This window comes from Crocodylus porosus, unplaced genomic scaffold (assembly GCF_001723895.1).
Source record: "Crocodylus porosus isolate Cpor-Errol unplaced genomic scaffold, CroPor_comp1, whole genome shotgun sequence".
Taxonomy (NCBI): domain Eukaryota; kingdom Metazoa; phylum Chordata; order Crocodylia; family Crocodylidae; genus Crocodylus; species Crocodylus porosus.
This window is the reverse complement of record NW_017728951.1, coordinates 25,596,890-25,619,530: the sequence shown is the minus strand read 5'-3', so window position 1 is coordinate 25,619,530 and position 22,641 is coordinate 25,596,890. Positions and strand designations below refer to the sequence as shown.

At 44.4% G+C, this 22,641-nt stretch overlaps 1 protein-coding gene across 7 annotated transcripts in view; it reads right to left on the bottom strand.

Moving 5' to 3' along the window:
- Positions 1-22,641, bottom strand: part of BTRC (beta-transducin repeat containing E3 ubiquitin protein ligase) — a 140,517-nt gene that overhangs the window by 108,646 nt on the left and 9,230 nt on the right. For 4 of the 7 annotated variants that reach the window (XM_019555896.1, XM_019555890.1, XM_019555893.1 and 1 more), the window contains exon 2: positions 11,844-11,912. The exons of the other annotated variants lie outside the window; for them this stretch is intronic. In XM_019555896.1, coding sequence (XP_019411441.1) covers positions 11,844-11,912 — 69 coding nt within the window. The remainder of the gene's footprint in view (positions 1-11,843; positions 11,913-22,641) is intronic. 7 annotated transcript variants of the gene reach the window in all.

Below are 22,641 nucleotides of genomic sequence, written 5' to 3'. Positions count from 1 at the left end.
GCCTGGCTCTTGAACCAGTCAGCTAGGATTTCTCTCATGTTCATAACAAGATTTATATTACTGCTAGAGATCCGATGTCGATTTAAAAAAAAAAAAAAATTAAAAAAAAAAAAAATCAAGATTTGTTGTCTTTAAAAGACCAAAGGTGCGCTCAGTGGGGGAAAATGTCACTCCTGTACTTACTTTCTACCTTTTCAAAGAAGCAGAGACTCTAAATTACAATTGGTGACTGAAAGAAGCTTATTCACAAGCTCGAACAAAAGGCCCCAGGTGCTTCAATAGAAACAGCTTGTGTGTAAATCAGATGAGTGACCCAACAGAACAACTTCATTTACAGCCTGATCTCTGAAAATCTCAGCGTTCCCCATCCCCAGCCACCGACCAAGCTGCATGTCAAACGCTCGCTTTTGTCCTGACAGCTCCACAAACAAGGGGCTGGCCTCAGCATTTCCTGTTTGAAAACAGACTGACAAAATCCTCTCCTGAAACCGTGTCAATCTACAGCCCTTTTTTTTTTTTTAAAAATCAAAATGGATGCAAAAAGCACTACGAGTTTTGACTGCGGCCAGATGGGAATGCCAGTATTCCCATCTGGCCGCAGTCAGAGCACTGGTCCTAACCCACGGCAGCAGCTCTCCGCTTCTGTCATTTGATTAGGACTTGGACTTGTGTGACAACTTTGGGACCCCAGAGTGCTTTACAAAAATTAATAAGCCTCAACACATGTGAGGCTGTTATATTCATTTTATAGATGAAGAAGTGTCTTACCCAAGGCCACAGAGCAAACCTATAACACAGCCAGAAAGAGAAATGAAGTCCCCGTTCCCAGGCCTCTGCTGCAGGCAGAAACACGCTCCCGCACCGGAAGCGTAGGAAATGTGGGGTCGTGTCAGACTCATGAGACACCTACTTGTGCACCCTCCTGGCAGAAGCCTGGCACAAAATACCTAAAACAATTGTTGGTAACAGAATAAACTCAGCAAAACCGGTTGGGGGGGGGGGGGATCGCCCCTAACACATTGTGGTTGGCATAGCTTCGGAAGCACAAGTTTATATCCTCCCTAATATAACATTTAATAGAAAATGTCTAATTCTTCCTTCAACCCTGCTAGACTCTTTTACATGTTATGGTAAAGATAGTCACCGGCTAATTAGGAGTTCCTCTTATCAGGTTATACTATGCTTCCTCTGATCAGTTTTACACCCCTTTGCTCTTGTATTAGGTTAAGGATATAAAGAAGTACCATATCTGCCTTCTCAAGAGCACGTGCTATTTCGGATAGCCCCATCACACCCCTTCTTGCCCACCACTCTCTAAACGCCCATTCTCCGCATACTACATGTTTCCAACCAGTATATGGTGGAGTCCAGGTTTTATTGAGCCTCTCCAAGGGCACTGAAGATATTTTTCTCTGACCCAATGAACGCTCATTTTGAACGCAGCAACAAATAGATTTAAATTATTCAGTCCAGACCTTATCTCATATTTATCAATGCTGCATTTCATTTGCTATCATGAAATCCATTTACTTAACTCCAGTCAGTCCTGGTAAACCTCAGTTTTCTTCAGCTTTGCTTGACCTAGATTATTGTTTTGTTCATCCCTCTTGCCAAGTATTAATACATTAAGCACAAAACCAGGTCCAATATAAATTCCAGTATTAAACCTTTCCCAATGTCAAAAACTGACTGTTTACTCCTACTCTTTGTCTTCTCTCTGCCAGGTTTTAAGCACTGATGACAATGCTTTACCTTGACAGAAAAAGCTCTCTCACCAGTCCTGTTATATCAAATTTGTTCTCTTCTGTGTCCCTGCAGTAGGTACGTGGTACCAGATGTCACATCATATTATTTTACTGTATTTTGTTAGAAGTCAGAAATGCATCCCCTCCTAGAAAAAACACACAATAGGCCTTACTACTACCATTATATTTTATCAATACAGTGCGCAAAGAATTTGTTGCAAGGAAAATCTGAATTTGCTACAGCATGAAAAAAGAAATCGATGATAGCATTTTTATAGTTGCTGTCTAGGAATACAATAGTGTTGCAGATTTCCAAAAAGTCTATCTAAAGGCATCAATGCTGCTGAGAGATATTGTTACGGGATTAAAGTCTTTGCATAAAGATGAAAATGGAAGTGTCCTAAAGACACCAGTGAGATGCACAGCAATCTGGAGTGGAGGTTTTAAATACTGCATCCACTGCTCTGCCATTTGTGCACCCATAGGACTACTATCATACCTTTCATTTTCTAGGACGGGTAATGTGATGCCTGCTCACTCTCAAGTTAGTAGCAAAGCTAAAATGCAAAATCCAGATCTCCTTATTCTGCATTTTCAACCAGTAGAAAACAACAGGACTGAACAAGAATCTCTCTTCTACATCTAAGACCAGACCAAGCCCCTCAAAGTTGAATTCACCTTTAGTACAGGGCCCTGTGATTTGAGTTGTTACATTTTAAGTGCCTAAGTGACTGGGGATTCTCCTAACCGTGAGAAAAACCTAAAAATGTTTTCCCATCTCCCAACACAGTCATTAGGAAGGCACATAGACACATAATACGATTGCTGTCTAGCAGCCATCAACTACCTGGAGGATGGTTACAAAAAGGATGGGGCAAGACTGTTCTCAGTGGAGGCAGATGACAGGACAAGGAGCAACGGGCTCCAGCTGCAGCAAGGGAAGTTGAGGTTGGATATTAGGAAAAACTCTCAGGAGGAGGATAATAAAGCACTGGAACAGGCTCTCCAGAAGGGTAGCAGTCTCTCCATCCTTGGAGGTTTTGAAACCTCGGCTACACAAAGTCTTGGGTGGGATAGAATCATAGATAATGAGAGCTAGAAGGGACCTCAGGGGGTCACATCTAGTCCAACCCCCTGCTCAAACCAGGACCAGGCCCAACTACATCATCCCAGCCAAGGCTTTGTCTATCCAAGTCTTAAAAACCTCCAAGGATGGAGACTGCACCACCTCTCTAGGTAATCTGTTCCAGTGTTTCACCACCCTCCTTGTAAGAATTTTTCTTCCTAATATCCAACCTCAACTTCCCTTGCCACAGCTTGAGCCCATTGCTCCTTGTCCTGTCGCCTGCCCCAACTGAGGACAGCCCAGCTCTATCCTCTTTGCAGCCCCCCTGCAGGGAGGTGAAGGCTGCTGTTCAATCCCCCTCGGTCTTCTCTTCTCCAGACTAAATCTGCCCAGTTCCCTCAGCCTCTCAACAGTCCTGTCCTCCAGCCCACCATTTTTGTTGCCCTCCATTGGACTCTCTCCAATGTGTCCACATCCTTTCTGTAGTGAGGGCCCACAGCTGGACACAGGACTCCAGATGTGGCCTCCCCAGTGCTGAATAGAGGGGAAGAATCGCTGCCCTCCACCCGCTGGCACCGCTCCTACCGATACAGCCCAGGATGCCGGTAGCCTTCTTGGCACCAAGGACACACAGCTGGCTTGTGTTCAGCCTCTTGTCCCCTGTCCCCCCAGGTCCTTTTCTGCAGAGCTGCTGCCCAGCCCGTCCCCCGCAGCCTGCCCCGGTGCAGGGGATCGCCCCCTCCTCGGGGCAGGACTTTGCACTCGTCCTTGTTGAACCCCATGGGATTTCTTTTGGCCCAGTCCTCCAATGTGTCCAGGTCACTCTGAATCCTAGCCCTACCCTACAGCGTATCTACTACATTCCCCAGCTTGGTGTCATCTGCCGACTTGCTGAGGGTGCACTGCATCCCATCTTCCAGGTCGTTAATGAAAACCTTGAACAAAACCAGCCCCAGGACTGATTCCTGGAGCACTCCAACTTGATACCAGCTGAGCCACTGATTACTACTCTCTGAGCCCAATGCTCTGACCAGTTTTCTATCCACTTCACAGTCCAGTCATCCAGCCCATACTTCCTTAGCTCACCTGCAACAATGCTATGGGAGACAGTATCAAAAGCCTTGCTAAAATCCAGGTACACCGCATTCACTGGTCTTCCCGCATCCATAGAGCCAGCCGCCTCCTCGTAGAAGGCATCAGGTTGATCCGGCATGACTTGCCCCTGGTGAATCCATGATGACTCTTCCTGATCACCTTCTTCTCCTCCAAGTGTTTAGAAATGGATTATTTGAGTATCTCCCCCTGATTTCTCCAGGGACTGAGGTGAAGCTGACTGGTATGTACTTCCTTGGATCCTCCTTCTCCCCTTTCTTAAATATGAGCACTATATGTTTGCCCTTTTCCAATCATCCGGGACCTCTCCTGATCACCATGAGTTTTCAAAGATGATGGCTAGTGGCTCTGCAACTCCTTCAGGTGCATCCCATTGGGATGATGTGGTTGGGGCTGGTCCAGCTCTGAGTAGGGCGTTAGACTAGATGTGATCTCCTTCAACCCTCATTTTCTATGATTTTATGAGTAACACTAAGGAGACAGGGGAATTGTTCCATTTGGCCCAGTAGGGATCAAAGGGGAACGAAATAGACTAACTTGAAGAAAGCTGAAGCAGAAGGAAGAGGGAGAGGGACTGTGAAGTCTATCTAGGCATGACTGATGTGACTTCTCCCAAAGCAGTGAAAGTCCTAGCTCTTGACTCGCATAAAATAGGAGTGAAAAAACACAATGGAGACTTGCTGTAGAATAACATCCCCACCCGTGCCTGCTGGGACTGGACTAGCTGTGACCAAAAAAAAATCTTTCTCCACCCCTCATTTCTATGGAAAGATGTCACTTTGCATGTAAGAGTATTGCGAGGCCTCTGGCCACCTACAATCTGTGCAAGTCCTGCGTGACACCCCTTCTGGGAGTATCACTGCTTGTATGCATTTTAAAAATAAAAAGGAAGGAAATGGGGCTTAGGATCAGTGTCCTGGGTGAGGTTATGCCAGCCACGCACACGGAGAGGGAAGCAGTCACAGGGGCATTGCTACCCTGATTCTGTTGACACCATGATAGACACAGCAGACGGCTAAATGACTTGGGATTTCCTGGGTGGGGGCAGGGGAATTCTTGACATTCTCCTTGTTTTAAAAAAACTCATCAAAGATCATCGGAAAAGCATTGGAACAGAGTCATAGGATTGCAGAGCTGCTCAACTGCACCTTTTGTCCCTGTACTTGGAGGGACCAACAAATGCCAGAGTGCAATTTATACCGAGTTGACATTTGCACTCCGTGTGCAATTTGCACATTGTGTCACTACTGAAATGAGCTTGTTATATGGAACATGCCAATACGAATCAGCTGGTGTTTGCATTAGAAAACGGTGTTCTCAGGGGACGGTGTCTATCGATAGTTGGACTTCAAGGTGACATACAAATCCTCAGCCGAGGAACTGTCGTCGATCTTATAGCCTCTCCCAATACATGCACATATACACACATGTAAGTAAACATGCACGCGTGCACATGCATTGAAAGAAGAAAAATGTGAACGCTGGAAAGGGGAAACAAGGAGTTTCTAGTGTTCGATGATTTAAAAATACCCATGCTAAAAATAAACGGCATTTTGGCACACACCTCATCATATGCTCTTTGCATCTTGGGGAAGGGAGGGGGTGCAGGGCAAGACCAATATAGCGTTTTCTTAAAATTCCACAAAAAAAGAAAAAACCCTGAATGAACAGTAAGTTCTACTTCCTTGAATTTCGATTTTTTTTTTAAACTGTGGATACTAGGCATACTAAAGACATAATTACTTGAGAGAGTCACCCAGCTTCCAAAGGAGCCATTTCAGTGAATTGTGTAAATAATATGCCTTTAAAAACACTAACATATGAATACAGATTTACCAGTTATGGAGCAGTTATATACCTGAGAGACCAGAATACACATTTAAAAAAAAAACAACCCATGCCTAATTATGAATTTACCAAAGAGACTAGAATGGCCCAAAGCAAATTAATACTTTTATAACTTTCTCTAAAAGTTTTTTTTCCGCTTTTGTTTGGAAATAAGAAAAATATAAAAGGGAAGAAATCCCACCCTCCCTCCAACAACTATAATCTTAATTAAGCCAAAAACAAAACCCAGGAAATTTATAATTACAGCTGACATTCTCTCACTAACCCAGGCTGCTGTGCTCTGAAGTTATTTTAAACGGGGGGTTTTTCCACCAAAAAAGATCATTCAGATTTGCTTAGTCAATGTCTTTTTGGTAGCATGCTATTGTTAAATTTAAAGCTATAAAATGAAGAGGGAACTACGGCTTCCTCAAATTGCCAGCCCTAGCTGATTGATCCTGCCTCAGAGGCCTGCAGAATTGGAAAGCAGTCGCTATCATAAATTTCTAATTTCTAAATGACCACGAATGCATTCACATCTTTGGCCCAAATATTTCCAAGTGCTTTCACGGGTTATTAATAAAAGGGGCCTCATGCTTCTCCTTCATTGCTGAATCTCAGTGAAAGCCTTAGTGCCACCCCAGTTAAGGGCCTTTTAGCATTTCCACCATTTCCCAGGAGAAAATTAAAATCCACGGGGCAACAATATATTTCCCTATTTATAAAAACACTGGTCCTGTTGCCAGCAACATTCAGAGATGGCAGCCTCCCACTCTTAACTGACTTTGGGCATAAACTGGACTTCTTACCCAGTCACTGATCATTGAACTCGGTTGCGAGAGTCACAGTTTCTCTTTCATGCCAACCAAAAGCTCATAGCATTTTTGGTAAACTCTTCTACACAATCCATCATAAAATTTTTCCCCCAGCCGTGTCTTTTCTATGTGGTTGTTCTAAACCATTTCTGAACTTCTGCAGTCGAGCAACTTTTCTCCAGTCCTCCTGTACCTTTGCCGTTGATCATAACTTTCCAGAAGGGATTGCATTGGGATTCCAAGTTCATTAAGCCAATTCCCTGAATAAATCCACTTTGCACATGTTACCCAAGGATTTCCTTACCTGTGAGGGATCAATTTTAGATGTGCAGGAGAAGTTTTTCCCCACCTGAAGCCAGCACTCCCAGCTGGAATATGCACAAGATTCCCAGTAAACCTGGTGCTGGATGACTCTGTAGAGACCACAACCTTCTCCAGAAGTCCTAAATATTAATTCTTGAAATCCAAGGAAGAGTCGGTGTCATAACCTGACATTTCCTCTGGGACTTCCACTTTGTCATCAGTGGATCCTGCCATTTCCATGAAGAGCAACGTTATGATCCACAGGGCATAAATATCACTGCGTGCCTCTGTGGAGCTTACCAATGCAAAAGCCATTTGCTTCGTTGAAGATACTGCATGTAAAGGCTTTCATAGAGATATCCAAAACAAGACACTAATAAAGCAGTTGCATAAGTCTAAATACTACTACTACTCTGACTCATTAAAAGCAGCCTTCTGCACTATTCCTTAGTGAGATCTAAAGCACAAAACATATCTGAAAGTTTTAGAGTGAGGTTTTGTAATCAAGCTTGTACAAAAAACATTAGCCTTCCCAAAAAGGGAACACACAACCACTGCTAAGTCCCAACCCCAAACCTGCCAGACCTTCACAGCTTGCCTTTGTTTCTCCCCTCTTGTACATAATTGCCTCTCCATCACTAATGTCATATGCCTCCCATTTCTCCTCTTTTCCTACCAATGCCTCCATCCATTTCCCATGCCCCTCACACTTGTGGGTTCTTTCCATTTGGCACTAACCCGGGATGCCTTTCTTTGCCTTGCCAGCATGAGACATGTTAAGTACTAATTGCCCGGCTGTTGGTGCTGTACCCTTACCGTCTGTTCTGCTATTTATATTACAGGAGAACCTAAGTCTCAGTCAGAAGCCTGCTACACCAAGGAGGAACACGGGGCAAGTTTATTAACACCGTTAGGATTGGAAATCCTAATATATGACCAGAGCAGCGGAGGGAAGGGATGGCCTACAGGTTAGGAGCTAACCTGGGACACAGCAGACTTAAGCTTAATTCCTGAATCTGATAGGAAAAATTTTCAGGGAAACCTTGGGCAAGTCACTTATTATATCTCTGACCATCTGAGCATTACCTTGACTCAAAGAGGAATGAGAATTTAATATTACAAAGGCAGCGCAGCACTCGGAACCGACAGCAACAAGGGCCTGCAGAGTCACCGAAGATGACAGACAAGATGACACAGAAATTAAATGAATGGTGAGCAGAAGCCATAGCGTTCCAACTGCAGGATCTGAAAGCACAGAGGCTGTACAAAAAGAAGAGTCTCCCAAGGACAGGATGAAAACCCATCACTTGGGGAATCTGCATAGGCTGACTCTACAGCTCCCAAATTATGTACTGTAGGGAAAAATCCTGCAGTAGTGGGGAGATGAACTGGATGATTTATTAGTCTTTATTGTCTCCAATTTTGTATAATTCTATGCAATCACTTGGGATTATTGTTATGTTGTGCACCTACCACACAGGAGCGGTTTGAGGACTACTTAAATGTTTGCATAGCACTTTACATTCTCCAAGTACTATATAAATGCCAAGCATTATTAATGAGCTGTGTGTAGAAAGATTATTTTAACTTCCCTCCCAAGAAATCAGTGCATGCATTTTAATTTTCAAATAATCTAAAGTCTCTCTGAACCCATTGGAAATGCAGAGTACGCCTTTCTCAAGGTAAGGAAGCAATGCCAAGTGACAATATGACAAAATATCTCTAGATTCCCAACACTCTTCTTCTACAAACACTCGGCTCTAATGGAAGAATCCAGTTTTCACCGATGTCCTGGTTTTTATACCCAGTTTTCCAGCTGACTTGACTGAAGTACAGCCCATTAATATCTCAGCTGCCTTGTTCGATTATACTGGCCTTTACTGGCACCAATCTAGTTAAGGTAGCACCAGAATTTCCAGTATAAAACATTTTTACAGGTTTATAACTTGGCTCTAAAAATCTTACTGCAAGGGACCGTGGGAGGCAGGGAGGTTCAGATGAGTGTGTTATATTACATATCCGATGTGATACAATACCTAAAGTACCTAATGGTACCTCTGAAGTCCCAGGGTCAGTTTTAACTCTAAATTTCCTCGTTGAGCGATCAATACCCAGTATTTGCATTACTGTAATCAAAGTAATGCTTTGTAGGTTGTTCAGCCAATTAAGAGCTTAATTTGCCTGACTTCACAGCTTTATTTAAATCATACAGTATCCGTATGGCAAAAGGAACAGGAATAATACATTTCCACTGATCATCTTTATATGCACATTAAAACTTTGCTTCTAGAAACCAATTTAAGATAATCCTCAAAAAAGGTCAACAACAAGAGGGCAGGATGTTGCCAACTGATGCAATTTGGAGGACACGTTTAAATCAAGACCAGGACTTGACACAAGAATTGCAAGTGTCTGGGGGGGTTTTTTCCAAGGGATAAACTCACAGGAAGCAGAGAGAAAATTGAGCTTTACAAATTACTGAAAAGCCTATTTTTGAAGCCAACCTGTCTTTCTGGTCATCCGTATTGCATTTCCTCTAGCCCACGTATGTACATAATCTAGCTCTCCACTACAGCACAGCAACATTAAATATAAAAACCTGCTATTAAAGGGCAGAGGGTAATGGCATGAGTGTGGGCGACCCATGCTCAGGTAGTGTTCAACGATTAGCTCCAATTTAAACGGGCTGAAAATATGCAAATCTAGCCAGCCCCATTTTTAGATAAAATTGTCAGTTTTATGGATATTTATAGTATGTGTCCAGTCTTGCAGAACTCCATCTTCCTCCACCTCATTTGTAATATAAAGTGCTTTTAGGCCACATGAATACATTGTGTTACGGGGATACTTCTCACGTTGTGTGCAAGCCAGGCAGCAGATCAATACTCAGCTACACCGAGGAAAAGAATCATTACTGGAGAACCTGTTAAAAGCACAAACACTGCTCCATTCTCTTTGGGTGAATACGTAGGCGGTTCTTTTTTCTTAACAAAAGTGAGTCTGCCTCAAAAAAAGCCCTGCTTTTAATGGACTTTTCAAACAAGGCAAGCTTTTCCTTGTAACCTCAAACCAAACCCATTTAACTTTCGCCTTGCTCCTACCATCTCCGCTGCTTACCAAAACTATTACTGTCTCAACAAAAGACAAGCCACCCTGCCCCGGTGAAATCATAGTGGTGCCATTCCAAATTCAACTCAATTTCCATGACAATAGGTATGGATGTCACCAGTGCAAGCTGGCAACTTTACTGAAGTCATGCAATAAGGAGAAGCAAGACTTGAGAGGTAGCTGCTTATTAGCAAACTGAATGGGAAGGATGCTGGCCATGCACACCGATTCTGCTAAATATGATGTTTTGTTCGGCTTGTGTCCCAGCGTAGATTTGTTCCCCACCCTATCCCTCTGTTAGTCCCTCGCAGGTATTTCCCTACCGGCTTTGTCATCTTTTTTGGATTCACAATCCTAAACATCTACTAATAAACGTCTCCCCATGGTCAGCTCACATACTGAGCAGTTACTTTGTGTGTGCCCATCAGGTATAACATGTATCCCTTCAACATGGCTCGGAGCACAGGCACTTCATTTAAGTAAAAATGGAAACAGGCTGACCTCAGGAACAACCCACGCTACCCTCTCCCTATTGCCCAGCCCACCAGCGAAGGAAAAAATGGATGCAGTGCCCCGTTGGTGGACAAACCAGAGCTGTCACACCAGACATGGACTATGGAGTTGAGATCTCTCTACTGATCTCCAGCAGATGTTTAAATCAAGAAGGCATCAGCCTCCATAACCTAGCTTCCCTTCACTCCTGCAGAGGACTAAGGAGAATGAGAGAGGCAGCCACACAAACAGAGCGTCTGCAATGTGTTATAAATCTACCAAGACCACCAAAAGTTGTTCCTCCCCACTCACTCTTTCAGCGCTTGGAACCATTCAGCCCCACTGAAATCAGTGGGAGTGAAGGACACTAAGCACCCTGGAGGAACAAGTCCTCAGTTATTACTCATAGAAAGACCATCAATAACTCCACTCAGACCAGTCATAAACTGATCCCAGTTTATTCCCCTCCCTGCCAGCCAACACAATGGACTTGGCTTTTTTCTTCCTCCTGGTTCATAATGGCTCGGATCCTTTCAACACCCCACTTCATCATTTTCACAACCCTAGTTACCACGACAACAGGATGCAGCTTCTTCGTGTGCTTCCATGTTTCCATTGCCATAACAACGCAGTCATTCTGGCTTCCCACAAAAACGGCAACTTTTAGCTCTGTCGACACTGGGTTCTCCCATGAAGAGGTCTGTGCCAGGAAGACCTCTATACGTGCAATCTGTAAATTAAGAAGATGCTTTTTGGAGGGGAATTTTTCACTTGCGGAAGTGAGAGGCTGACAGCACACGTGAGAGCTAGGCTGTTGAGACATCTAAAGATTGGCCTTTAATAATAGCCCAAGTAATATAACAATAGGCCACTTCTGAGCAGGGAGTCCCAACAGTGTCAGACTGTGTCAAACTGCACGATGGTTATGTGATGTGAGCAAATGTCCAAATGGGTTTCACCCAATCAGATCTGAATTAGGCTCTAGATGCATGTCTCGTGTGTACTAACCTGCTGGCCTTCCCATTATTACCACCACCGTATAGCCTTATGTTTGAAGCCTCATTTTAATTCTGCAGTTGGAGCGGTTGTTGAAGACCTCCTTTCATGATGCGAGCCCTTTCCCTTGCAGACAATTCTTACAAATCAAAGTTCAAAACAGAAGGGTGAATTCGTAAGGCTTGCGAGGAGGTGATGCACACAGAACATGCACACATACAAAAAAACCCAAAAACACACATATATGACAATGCAGGGTATTAGCTTGCATGGCACTGCAATTTCATTGGAACTGTACATGTACTTTACTTAATGAGACAAGCACAGGTGTCTGACACAACCCCTCATGAGAGATGAGAAACAGGAACAGAGTCCAACCTGCTTTAGCCATGCTTGGTATCCAGAAGATGTAAGTTGGAATCCGTCTTTAGGCATGTGTATTCGGGGCTAGGAGAGAATAGACATAAAGAGAGACCTCCTTTTACATTTGGACCTAGCTAACCTAACCTAATTTCTGGCCGATTTTGAGCATGTTAGAGGTTTCCAGCCACATGAGCAAAGCTTCAGTCCCAAAATCAACACCTGCGAGACCGCTGCTCTGCTATCAGTCGCCTTAAGGATGCGCTATGTTTACAATGAAAACATTTTTCACTGTTTTACATTAGAAGCATGCTGGAACGTCTCTAATAAAAAGCCTGTGTCAATGCATGAAGTCCTCCGTCACTGGAGCCGTGGTGAACTAGCAGAGACCAGTCACTAGCATTTCCATCTCTGGGCAGGGTGTGATGCCTCAGTGACAAAATGCCAGCAGCCAGTTACACTACTGCTTCCACAGCTGCTACCCCCAGTGGAGCCGAACAGGCCACAGGGCAATGGTTAGAAGATTAAGATAAATGCCGAGGTAGAGACAGCCTCAGTGTACACAAAATGACGGTAAATATTAGCACTCACCTGGTTATAAATTACATTTCTGAATTGTGGACACTAACCATCCCTTCCCTGACATTCTGGGTGCAGCTGCTGTTCCCCGCCCCTACTGAATGATGGTAAATGTAAGAGTTTAGGGAAAGGCCAAATGTCCAATTTTTATGAGGGCGTGGGACACTTGAAACAGACACGAAAAATACACAGAGCATAGGATAAAATGCAGCCTGTCACTAAATTAGATTGCAGTCAAGTGGACTCCAAAGCAGGAGGGGTTTAGAAATTAAATAAGTGAAATCATAGCAATGCAGGACTGGAAAGAAGCGTCTGGGCCGGTGAGTCCAGTCCCCTGTTACCAATGGCAACTACATCACATAATCCTGTTCATACATTTATCAATCTCTATTTTAAAGCTGGAGAAGTCATGCCTCCACTCCTCCTACTGGGAGGCTGTTCCAGGGCCTTACTCTTCCAATGGTCAGAAACATCCACCTAATTTCCAGCCTAATTAGGACAGTATGTTCCCCTTTGTTTTGGAACCAACATTATCCTTGAGCTTAAATAATTTCTAACTTGCTAACGTAATATTAGAGAAAGAAGACGGGCAGAGCAGAAGACCAGGCTGCACCGAGGAGACTACGGCCAAAATGGTAATTAATCCTTGATGGTTTTTCCAAATCCCAAGGTGTAGAACATGCCCAGTCCCGCACCTGAACTCAAGCCCAAAGACCAGGATCATAGAAATGCAGGGTTGAGACGGCATTCAGGAGGTCAAGTCCACCCTTGCTCAAGGCAGGATCATCCCTGTCTGAACCATCCCAGAGAAGTGTTTGTCTCACCTGCTCTTAAAGGCTTCCAAGGATGAAGATGCATTGAGCATTTTGACAAGAGATTTATTAACACTGGCTCCCTTCTGTTGGCTTCAGTGGAAATTAAAATCCTCAAACGCCTTTCAAAAGCAGTAGCTCAGCTTATCCTGTGGGCTAACAACCCCATCACACGCAAGTTCCAATAAGCAAGATGGTGCTCAGGAGATATGGCCACGGGGACATGGCTACCATGTCTGTCTATAAAGCTTCTCCATCAGCCTGTGCTAAATCACATGTTTCAGTAAAGGCATTGCATAGCTGGGATGAAATGTCTCCCAAATCCTAATCTCAGCTCAGCCTCAAACAGAGGGGTGGGCAATTATTTGGGCCCATGGGCCACACGGGGAGTTGTTGCAGGCTGGGTCAGCACCCTTTCCCTCCCCCCATGCAACAACTCACCAAACCTCTGTGAGGGATGGGGCCATGAGTGGTCAGGGAGCTGGCATGAGCCTGCCGGTGTGGGTGCCAGGGCTGCCCTGCAGCTCCTCGCTTCCACACCACTGGATGCAGGGACCCGGGGCAGCCTGGACGTGGCGCTGGTGGACGAAGCAGTGGCAGAGAGAAGCCGCAAGTCAGCCCTGGCATGGGCTCCAGGTCCTGCTTTCCCCGCACTGCTGCTGGGAAGGCCTGGGCCCCAGGCTGAGTGAACAGCCCCAGCCCTGGGCTGCCCCACGTGGGGGGTCAGGGTCTCTGCAGTGCTCGCTTTGGACCTGCCTGCCCCAACCAGGATGAGCGGTTGTGTGAAAAAGTGGGACCGGAGCCCGCGCCGGGGCTGCCACCACAACTCATCATGGCTGGGATGGGCATGGCTGAAGCGGGTGCTGCAGAGACCCCAGCCCCCAGCATGGGCGGGGGGGGGCGGGGCTGGGGCCATGGCTGTGCGCCATAGCTGACATTCTTACATGCTCTGAAAAACTTAAGGAGCGATGTCTGGTGTCAAATATCTGGTAGGAACATTATTCAAAACCACATTTATCTGAAGCACATCCTGGAGCTGCCTTTCAGCATGATAAAACAGTAAAGAAACAAAAAAAAATAGTGTCGTCAGTCTTACAGGTAAGGTGCTGGGGGGCAGGAGACATGGATAAAAATCTCAGAACTGACCAAATGGTAAGGAGCTGCACGGTCAGGAAACAAGCCAAAAATGAAGATAATAAACCTCCATTGCAGGACTAGCTGACTGCTTTACACTGGTAAAGCCTAGAGAGGGATAATTTAAGTAACTGATTTAAGGCATGGTTTAAACCACTCAAATATTTTTTTGGAGCAAACATTTATATCAGGCCAGGGCTTCATAAAAGTAATTCAAAGAACTGTTTCGCTGAAACTTTAGATTAAAACGTGTCGTGGAGTACATTATAAATAGTCTTTTTTATATGCCATTATTGGTTGGGTTTCTAGATTTTGATAACATTGTTAAATAAGGATAAGATGGCAGGGAGCAGCCTTGAAAATTAACTCCTTATTTTTTAAACATAAAAGCCAATTTTTCAAAGACTAGAATGTCAAGTTAGACTACATGCGGTCACCACATGGGATTTTCAAAATCATCTTAGTGAATTAGATCTATACAGGCATTGGTGAAGTTCTTTTGGAGAGGGATATGATTCCCCCCACCACACACACAAAATAGCTGCAGCAGCACAACTGCTAGTGCAGATACAGTAGTGTGTGTATCAGAACCTTAAACTGGTACAGGAAGGGGTTTAAACTATACAAGAAAAAGCTACACAGGAAGGGAAATACACCATATTAATTAAAAAAGCACCTTTTTACTGATACAACTGGGTCTACACTGGCACTTCTCCACTATACCAACCTAAGTTTGCATGTGAACATGCCCTCGGGAGCATATGTCCCACTGATGTCAAACTGCAAACTCTGATGGAAGAGGCCAGTTTAAGCCAAAACTATTCAGCTCTGACTTGTGGAAGATTAATATATTGGGTGGCTGGAATAAAGGACAAGCTAGACAAGTCAGTCACTTAGGAACGTAAAGCTGATGCCATTCTCACAACAGCAGATGCGAACAAGGCTCCAGCTATCTTCTGCGGCATAAATGAACAGGTTAAGAAAGGGAACCTGGAAAACAGCATTTTTAGATTTACTAATCATATTAGACCAACAGCATGTAGGGCAGCGATGTGCATTTGCCACCTGAATATAAAACAACTTATTGAGGTGCTTAAGAACAGACTCAGGCCTTGTCTGCACGCAAAAGTTGCACCAGTTTCATTAAAATCATCTTTTAAATCTCTCACTCATAAATCTTTCAGAATTACCGTACCAGTAATTTTGCAACTCTATCAAAAACACAATCAATTGCCTGGCAAGATCTATTCATTTTTTATAAACACTACTTATCCTGCTTATTGCTCCTGGTTTCATTATCCTCCAGTTGGGTAGCAAGTTCTCTTAATATTTTCTTCAGTTCTTCACATGGGACGGGAGTTAGACTTATGAGGGTGATAACTGCGGGAATCATTTCTCTCCTCCTCTGATAAGTGGCGCTACGCTTGCATTTCTCAAATCTCAAAGTCCTTCCCCAGGCCTCCGCGTGGTTTGTTTGTCTGTTGGTTTTAAACAGCTGCTAGTGGTACAGCAAATTAATTTGCTAACTCCTTTCTCTCTATTTTGTGCAGATTTTCCTACCTGATCGGTAGCAGAAGCTAATTTGCCTTCCTCACTTGTTCTCAAAGCTGCTGTTGTTAATTGCTCACTAGTATTATTATTGATGATTGATTTTAAACATGAGTTCACACCCTCTCTGACTTATTTGGAGCCCAAAATGTAATCTCTCCTTGTATTAACCTGCCTACTCTCCTTCTAATCTCTCTTCCTGCCCCCACAGCTCCCTCTGCTACCTATATAATAAAACCCTTCTTATCCAGTATAACCCAGTGGGCCAGAATAACTCATTTTGCTTTTTTGCTGCCGTTGGCTTTTCCCTGCAGTCCGTAGCTCATTGTAGTCTTCTTTAGCTACGTATTCTTCTTTTTCCATTTTAACCCAATAGATTTGGGCAGTCCCTAGCGAGATTGGGAACAGCAGACTGTTTTCTCTGAATGAGTCAATAGTTTAAATCCTGTGGCATGCCACTTTTCCCCACAAAAGGCTGATTTTTAGAGGACATTTAATTACAGGCCTGAGTTCCTATTTTCTAAGCCTAACACAACCCCTGAAGGCTTACAATATTTGAGTCACAGCTGGAGCTGTGGTTACTATACAGTTTAAATATCAGTCTCTTTACTGTGCAATTTGTTTTAAAAATCAAATCAGGCGCCGTGTCATAAACAAGTGCTAATTAAGTACTGAACGGAAACAGGGCTTTTTTTGTGCAAGAAAGGTTCTTAAATATCTCTGTCTCCACTTTCATAGAAAATGGATAAATCCAGAGCTGGATAATTAGAAAACTGAAACTGCTACGAATACATGAAAGTCAAAATCTGGCTGCCCTCACTCCAGTGCATCTTCTTTCATATGAAACACAAGGAAAAGTGCATTAAAAAAGAAGAACCTGCTTGTATCAGTGTAGAATCTGTAAGTACTGGGATTTTTTTAATAGCTTCTACTGGCCTCAATCAAATTACATATAAAAGCATCCTTTTCAATCCAAGAGGACATCTCTAGCCTGCACATTTCAAAGCTGAGAACAGCAGCCACCTCTCCCTCATTGCACTAGACCAACCGCTGGGCTGGTAAATGCTAATTTCTTTTAGGCTGCGCTTTGTGCAGAAGTATTTATTAAAAGATGAGACGGCGGTAATTTGTTATACCACCTTGTTTGGTAAATATTTAGCAAGGAAGAGGAACATTTACTTTGACTTACTGAAGGTTTCCTCTGAACCGCAGTGCTCACAAATTCAATAACTAGCAGGATCCCAAGCTTGCATGTAGCTATGCAGGCGCGCAAGGTGTATCACTAGCGTGAAAGGACAGGGCCAGCTACCCTGAACTCTCCAGTTGAGACAATGTCCCCCGCAGACTGGGATTCTTTAAAGAGCTTGTATGTTCTATGGCAATAAACTGAAATCCTACTGCAGAGCATATAACTTTATGAACCAAGCAGGACTTCACATCCTACTAGCCAAAGAAATACTCCAAACATTTCAACCTCCAAAAAAAGGGATGATTGGATCTATGGACCTTGTAATTCAAAGAAAGGAAGTTTTGGGCAAGTAAAAAATAAATGTGCCTATTCTACAGCCTCTACAAGGTCCACGGATCCATTAACCAATGGATTTTTTTAGGGTGATCTGACTTCAGGGAGAAGTTAAATTGAATGGGGTTTCCAGTTCCTTCTCCGTGACTCAGACTCTCCCACAGAAGATGTCCTCTAGCTTGTAAAATCTGGACAAGGTATGAATATATGATCAGAGGGCCACCAAATCATGTCATACAATGTGTAGGATATCTCAGGTTAGAAGGCTTCAACAGGGGGACTCTGACCCTGCTCGCTGGAAGCAGACTGACCTGCAGGCTTCCTGGACACACCATCTCAACCATTGTAGTATGGTAGACTTCGATGCCTTTCTCGCTTGAGATGCTGGATGACCCAAGATACGGGTTTGTGCAGGATGAATGCAGGAAGCTATAAACACCCGCTCATGCCAGAACTTCTCTCTTTGGTAAGGTAGTTTTGAACAAACAAAGGGGCCTCCTCAGCCAATAAGAAGCCAGCACCACTAATATCATTAGTGACTTCTTCTTCCAGATCTTCTGGGAAATCACGGAGAAAGGAAGAAAGACACACGTAAGTGCCCATTAACTACTGCTGGATGACAGCAGCTGCCTTTGAGGAAAACCTTGCAGCTCACGCACAAAATAGATCCCTATAGAGAGACGCCAAATTTCCTGAACAAAATTAAATACTTCTGGTCAATGGGTGCATCTACAAGTGCGCTTTAATGCGCAGTAGTCTATTTTACTGCATATTCGTAAAAAGCTGCGCCATTATGGTAATGGGCAGTAAATTAGGCAACTGTGTATTAAGCATCGCTTAAAAAGCATGCGCTTACACTAGTGCATGTTAGGGTGGTCTAATGTGCATTAATTTAGTACTTCACATTGGAGGTACTAAATTTAACATGTATTAGGAAAAGTGCATTAATGCACATGTAGACATGCCCAAAGGCTCCACTGTTTGACCTGGAGACACGAGGAGGAGGCTTCCTTGTGTAGGGGGGTCAGCTGCTTCGCTTGGTGGCTTACACTGGCCACCAATACCACACATCATGATCAGAATGCAGAATCGGTTCACCCAGTGCAAGAACATCTAGAGTCCACAGCTAATTCCCTTCAGCTCTGATCAATTTATACTGCATTTCCTTCCCGTTTTGTGCAAATACCCAATACCAAAGTAATCTCTGTGCCCCTTGAAACTGATATTATATGCAATAGTAATTAAGTCTGAATCAACTAGAACTGGGGTGCTCAACCCCCGGTCTGCAGGTCAGATCCAGTCTGTGAGCTGGATAGGGCACCTGATCCCAGCATGCAGGGCCAGGTGAGAGTGGCACCAGGCCCCCAGGCCCCAACCCTGGCATGCAAGGGGCAGAGCTGGGCCCCCAGGGCCCAATCCCAGAATGCAGAGGGTAAGATGGGGGCACCAAGCCCCAATTCTGGTGTGCAGGGGGCAGTGACAGGCCCCGAGGACCAAATTGTGGCATGCAGGGCAGGGAGAGGGGTGGTGCTGGGCCCCAGGGCTCAATCCAGCCTTGTTTCACCTGGCCAAAAAGCCAAAAGGTTGAGCACTTCTGACCTAGAAGAAATCCTTTCTTGGTGCTGAGCCACCGGGTTAAGGAAGTCGGAGTCTCCTAGTGAAATGAACACAGGTGCAAGGGGGCAGGGACAGCAGGACTGAGATGCCCCATGTGCCTCTGCTGCAGCATGCCCACATGACCCTAACATCCCCAACAATTATATCAGGGAGCAGACCGACACGTCCCAGAGGTTACTGACCATCCAACCAAAGACGACAGTTTGCTTGGTCTTTCAGAGAAATGAAGACCCCGAGAGATTGTGTATTGATTTCCACTCCAAGGTGAGCTATTCATCACAAGAGGTCTAGGTAGCTCTTTTTCCATTTCAGAATAAATTATAATTAGTGGCAGACTAAGCCGATCTCTTTCTTTGAGACAATAACTGCCTTTCTAGACAAGGAAACTCTGATAGATCTAATCTATCTGGACTCCAGTAAAGCATTTGATATAGTGTCACGTGGGAAATTAAAGTCGAGAAGACTGAGAAGAGTATCAGAATTGTAAGGAACTGGGAAAAGGGAGATGAAAGGGGTTATGCTGAAAGGAGAACTATTAGGTTGGAAAGAGGTTAGTAATGGAGTTCTTCAAGGATAAGCCTTGAGGCAGACCTTAAATAATTTCATTAAGGACCCCGGCACAAAAATTAGAAGCATGCTAATGAAATCTGCAGACGACAAACTTGGGAGGAGTCATCAGTGCAGAGGAGAATCCTACAAAATGAACCAGATGGCCTCGAGGACTGGAGGAACGCAAACAGATCAAATAGTCTAACACAACCGTACGCACATTAGAACAAACACGGCTTTTTGCTGGGAGCAGGGGACAAAGGGTTGAGAAAAATAGAAGAGAAAGACATGGGGGTAGAAGCCAATCACTGGATGAGTACGACCTGTCAAACGTGATGCAATCGCAGACAAGACAAATGAGAGCCTAGGACGCATCAGGTGAAATAAAGCCATTTCATGACATACCAATAATACCTCCTTGCAATGCTCTGTACAATGCAGGTCAGCCATGTTCAAGATTACTGCAAACAACTCTGCACCTATTCCAGAAGGGCAATTATGATGATCACAGGGAAAGCAAAGCCTATCTTATTAACGGACACTAGAAAAACTTAACCCGTTTAGCCTAAAAAAGCAAATGCTGGAAGGGGATAAAATTGTTCTCTATACATCCGGGGCTAAAAGTCATGACAAGAAAAGAATTATTAAAACTAAAGGACAAAGCTGGCACAAAAACGAATGGATAGAAACTGGCCAGGAATGAGCTTAGACTGGAAATTGGGAAAAGGTTTCTACCACCAAACCAGTGAGGTTATGAACAGTCACTGAACAGGACTGCCGGGGGAAAATACAGTCTAATAGTTTAAGAGGCAAATTGGTCAGCGTATTACCAGGATTATATGACATTGCTGCCTGCAATAGCCAGAAAATAGACTTCATGACACAAGAGGTCCCTTCTAGTCCTGTGTTCCTAGCCAGTAAACACTGGATCTGAATGGTCCTTGAAGGACTTCAGACTGCTGTGTCTTTAGTTGGACTCTTACCTGAAACTCACTGAGGAACGGATAACGATGAACGTCTTCCTGCCTGAGGACAGGTATTAATATGATTATCTTTAGAAATACCCTGGGAGTTGTGATTAGGTGCAAGAATAATGAGCTGTATTGGAAGTGCTTGAATCCAAAGGCAGTTAAAAAGAAAAAGCTAAAGAGGCTGCTAAATAGGATGTGAGGGTCTGCATCTTTCACATCCCTTGCCAAAGGTGGATTTTCCTTGGACTTTCCTTCCCTGGTTGATTTTCCTCAGACTAACACATTTTCCCTTTCAAAGCTGGGCTTCCTCAGAAACTAGCTGAGATGCCTTAAGTCAAGCATCTTCTGCCCTTGGTTTGCTTCCCTTGCCAGGCTCCCAGGTCTTCTCCATCAGGCACAGAGTCGAGCACAAGCCTTGTCCTTTTCTGAGCCTTTTGCTGCCTCTATTGCTCCAGTCTGCTGGAAAGATAAGACAGCTGACTATCTCCTGACTGCTGAGGGCTCTTGAGAGTACAAGAAGAAAAAGACTACACAGAGCCGGTGCAATGCATAACCTTAAGGAATAAGCTCCATATCCCATATGTCAGGTGGGATATGAGGCCAGCCAGGCACACATTTGGAAGAGGCCACCACCTCAGTGCTGCTCCACCCCACTTCAGCAGCAAACCTGTTACGTTTGGGGGACCAGATGATCTTGAAGATGCATCAGCCATGGACTGACCGAACAGCCCAGTTCTGGATCCCTTTCCCCCTGGAATAGCTACTTGTCTCATCTGCTACATGTGCCATTTGGTCATCGTGGTATCAGGGGACTGCCACTGCCAATGATGACAAGTACCCCCCTGGGAGCCTTGAAAGAACTGTTTGGATTTAGAATAGGACTTGTAACTCCTCTTGAGAGGATGCACGTTTCTCCCACGACTTGTGTCTATTCTCCTGTTAAATCACGCCGATTTAATTCCCCACCTGGAGGTATTGCCATAGCCCTAACTATGGACATCAGAGGTGCATTTATCTTAGGAGAGGAAACAAAATCTAATTCAGACTCGATATGGCATGCACATTTCTTTAGCCCTCTTGCTTAGTCCCTTAGTTTTTCCTAAGGAAGGTCTCTTCCGCCTTTATTGCATCTATGGAGGGACACTGGGATCCAGGGAGAATACTTGTGAGTTTTAACATTGCCCTTCTGATCTGCTTCCTCCTCTTTGTCAGTCTGAAACATCCTTTCCACGAGGTACAGCCACCCTGAAAACTGCCCTCTGACACATGGATTCACATTTTGACTGGGACAATTTGTTCTGCTCTCCCTCCTCCTGTGGTTGCTGAGTATGAAAATGCTCCTTCCTCTCAGGACACTGGGCAACTTTTACAAATTCTAGATCTGGATTTGTGCTTTCTTCCCTTAAACCAGCTCCTTCACAAAAGAGCAAGCATCAGAAACCTGCTAGCATCCAATGAAGTGAGCCCTTGTTCCCAAAAACTGAACTCTGATTCAGCTACTCTGTAAGGTGCATCTCTACCCTGCCTTCTGCCCGTCTTCAGACTAAAGTAGCTAACAACCTTCCTCTGCTCAAGACTGAAACAGAAGATGAGAGATTCCTGGGCCCACATCTGGATTTACCTTTCCTTAATACTAGGGTCTTTTTAGGGATCATCTGTTTTATTGGGGGGCAGGGGGGAGGGAGAGGGACAGATAGATATATCAATGACCATGAAGACAAGCTCCTGTATCTTCAACCTTTTCCCCCAGTTTCTCTGTGGCTCACCAGACACTTGTCATTGGGAAGAAGGTGACATGTACAGTGCTCAAAGGATCTCTGAGAGGGAGCAATTTTATTCCTCAGCCATGCAGGTAGAGGAAGCCTTTTCCCAGCAGAGAACTAGGAAACTACGATGTTGGTTCTCAGCCATCTGCTCCATAACATCGAAAATTAGGGTTGGAAGGGACCTCATCTTTGCATCTTCTTCACATCTCCCTCCAGGTGCTTCCAAGGAGGAAGGACAGGGACAAGCTGCCTGTCCTGCAAGTGCAGCCAAGTGGATTTCACAGACATTAGGGCTGGAAGAGACCTTGGAAGATCGAG